This window comes from Oncorhynchus clarkii, unplaced genomic scaffold (assembly GCF_045791955.1).
Source record: "Oncorhynchus clarkii lewisi isolate Uvic-CL-2024 unplaced genomic scaffold, UVic_Ocla_1.0 unplaced_contig_414_pilon_pilon, whole genome shotgun sequence".
Taxonomy (NCBI): domain Eukaryota; kingdom Metazoa; phylum Chordata; class Actinopteri; order Salmoniformes; family Salmonidae; genus Oncorhynchus; species Oncorhynchus clarkii.
In genome coordinates, this window is record NW_027258408.1 from 1 (window position 1) to 2,383 (window position 2,383).

General features: G+C 43.8%; 1 protein-coding gene across 1 annotated transcript; it reads left to right on the forward strand.

The window, feature by feature from the left end:
• Positions 1-118: 118 nt before the first annotated feature.
• LOC139396880 (zinc finger protein 271-like) lies at positions 119-1,303 on the forward strand (the record flags this gene model as incomplete). Its single annotated transcript, XM_071143803.1, has 1 exon — positions 119-1,303. A coding segment is annotated over one exon (1,185 nt), but the record flags the coding sequence as incomplete, so codon positions are not given.
• Between the last annotated feature and the right edge of the window lie 1,080 nt (positions 1,304-2,383).

Here is a 2,383-nt window from a genome sequence, read left to right on the forward strand (position 1 = left end):
TTTTGTTTATGCTTGCCATCTGACTCAACACCAGAGAACACACACAGGAGAGAAACCTTATAGCTGTGATCAATGTGGGAAGAGATTTGCTACATCTGGCCACCTGACTCTACACCAGAGAACACACACAGGAGAGAAACCTTATAGCTGTGGTCAATGTGGGAGGAGATTTGCTACATCTGGCCACCTGACTCTACACCAGAGAACACACACTGGAGAGAAACCTTATAGCTGTGGTCAATGTGGGAGGAGTTTTAGTCGATCTGGAGATCTGACAGTGCACAAGAGAATACACACAGGAGAGAAACCTTATAGCTGTGATCAATGTGGGAAGAGTTTTACTTCATCTGGCAATCTGACTCGACACCAGAGAACACACACAGGAGAGAAACCTTATAGCTGTGATCAATGTGGGAGGAGTTTTAGTCGATCTGGAGATCTGACAGTGCACAAGAGAACACACACAGGAGAGAACTCTTATAGCTGTGATCAATGTGGGAAGAGTTTTGTTTATGCTTGCCATCTGACTATACACCAGAGAACACACCCAGGAGAGAAACCTTATAGCTGTGATCAATGTGGGAAGAGTTTTGTTTATGCTTGCCATCTGACTATACACCAGAGAACACACACAGGAGAGAAATCTTATAGCTGTGATCAATGTGGGAAGAGTTTTGTTTCATCTAGCCATCTGACTATACACCAGAGAACACACACAGGAGAGAAATCTTATAGCTGTGGTCAATGTGGGAGGAGTTTTAGTCGATCTGGAGATCTGACAGTGCACATGAGAATACACACAGGAGAGAAACCTTATAGCTGTGATCAATGTGGGAAGAGATTTGCTACATCTGGCTACCTGACTCTACACCACAGAACACACACAGGAGAGAAACCTTATAGCTGTGGTCAATGTGGGAGGAGTTTTAGTCGCTCTGGAGATCTGACAGTGCACAAGAGAACACACACAGGAGAGAAATCTTATAGCTGTGATCAATGTGGGAAGAGTTTTACTTCATCTGGCAATCTGACTCGACACCAGAGAACACACACAGGAGAGAAATCTTATAGGAGTTTTACAACATTAATCTCTATGAAAGTACACCAGAGAACACACACAGGAGAGAAATCTTATAGCTGTGATCAATGTGGGAAGAGTTTTAGTCGATCTGGAGATCTGACAGTGCACAAGAGAATACACACAGGAGAGAAACCTTATATCTGTGGTAAATGTGGGAGGAGTTTTAGTCGATCTGGATATCTGACAGTGCACGAGAATACACACAGGAGAGAAACCTTATAGCTGTGGTCAATGTGGGAAGAGTTTTGTTCAATCTGGCCATCTGACTCAACACCAGAGAACACACAGGATTGAAATCTCATAGCTGTGACCAGAGATAATCTGATAAAAGATCTCTGATCAAAAGATTAGAAAATACATAAATGAAGTAGTTGTTTCATGATTTCAATGAATTAATGTCACAATGTAGAATTTTTTAACATTGTAGTAGGAGTATTGTAATGATTTCACAATGTAGAAGCCTAACTTCACTTATGAATTGATATCAACATGTTATGGATATTAGCCTAATGGGGAAAAATCCAGGCTCTGAAATGGAACCCCCGGACAGGGCCAAACAGGAAGGATATAACCCCACCCACTTTGCCAAAGCACAGCCCCCACACCGCTAGAGGGATATCTTCAACCACCAACTTACCATCCTGAGACAAGGCTGAGTAAAGCCCACAAAGATCTCCGCCACGGCACAACCCAAGGGGGAGCGCCAACCCAGACAGGAAGATTGACTCAGCCCCTGTAATATAGGGTTAGAGGCAGAGAATCCCAGTGGAGAGAGGGGAACCGGCCAGGCAGAGACAGCAAGGACGGTTCGTTGCTCCAGAGCCTTTCCGTTTACCTTCACACTCCTGGGCCAGACTACACTCAATCATATGACCTACTGAAGAGATGAGTCTTCAGTAAAGACTTAAAGGTTGAGACTGAGTCTGCGTCTCTCACATGGATAGGCAGACCATTCCATTCAAATGGAGATCTACAGGAGAAAGCCCTGCCTCCAGCTGTTTGCTTAGAAATTCTAGGGACAATTAGGAGTTGTGTTACACTTACCACGTTGGTGACCCACTTGAATCAAAATGCAACACTTCAAAATGTAGCGTGCTGTTTTCTACAAATTGTCCTCTAACCAGGGATGTACTCCCAGGGATGTACTCCCAGATTCCGTGTGGTTTTTGAGCTGTTAGTTTTAACAGGACGTGCAACCTCATCTCTCTCCTCTCTCACAATTTTTTTTAGCATGATATCGATGAGTGATGGCAAATAAGTGTTGCATTCCCTTGTTTAGCGACCCCTATATTTAATGCATCG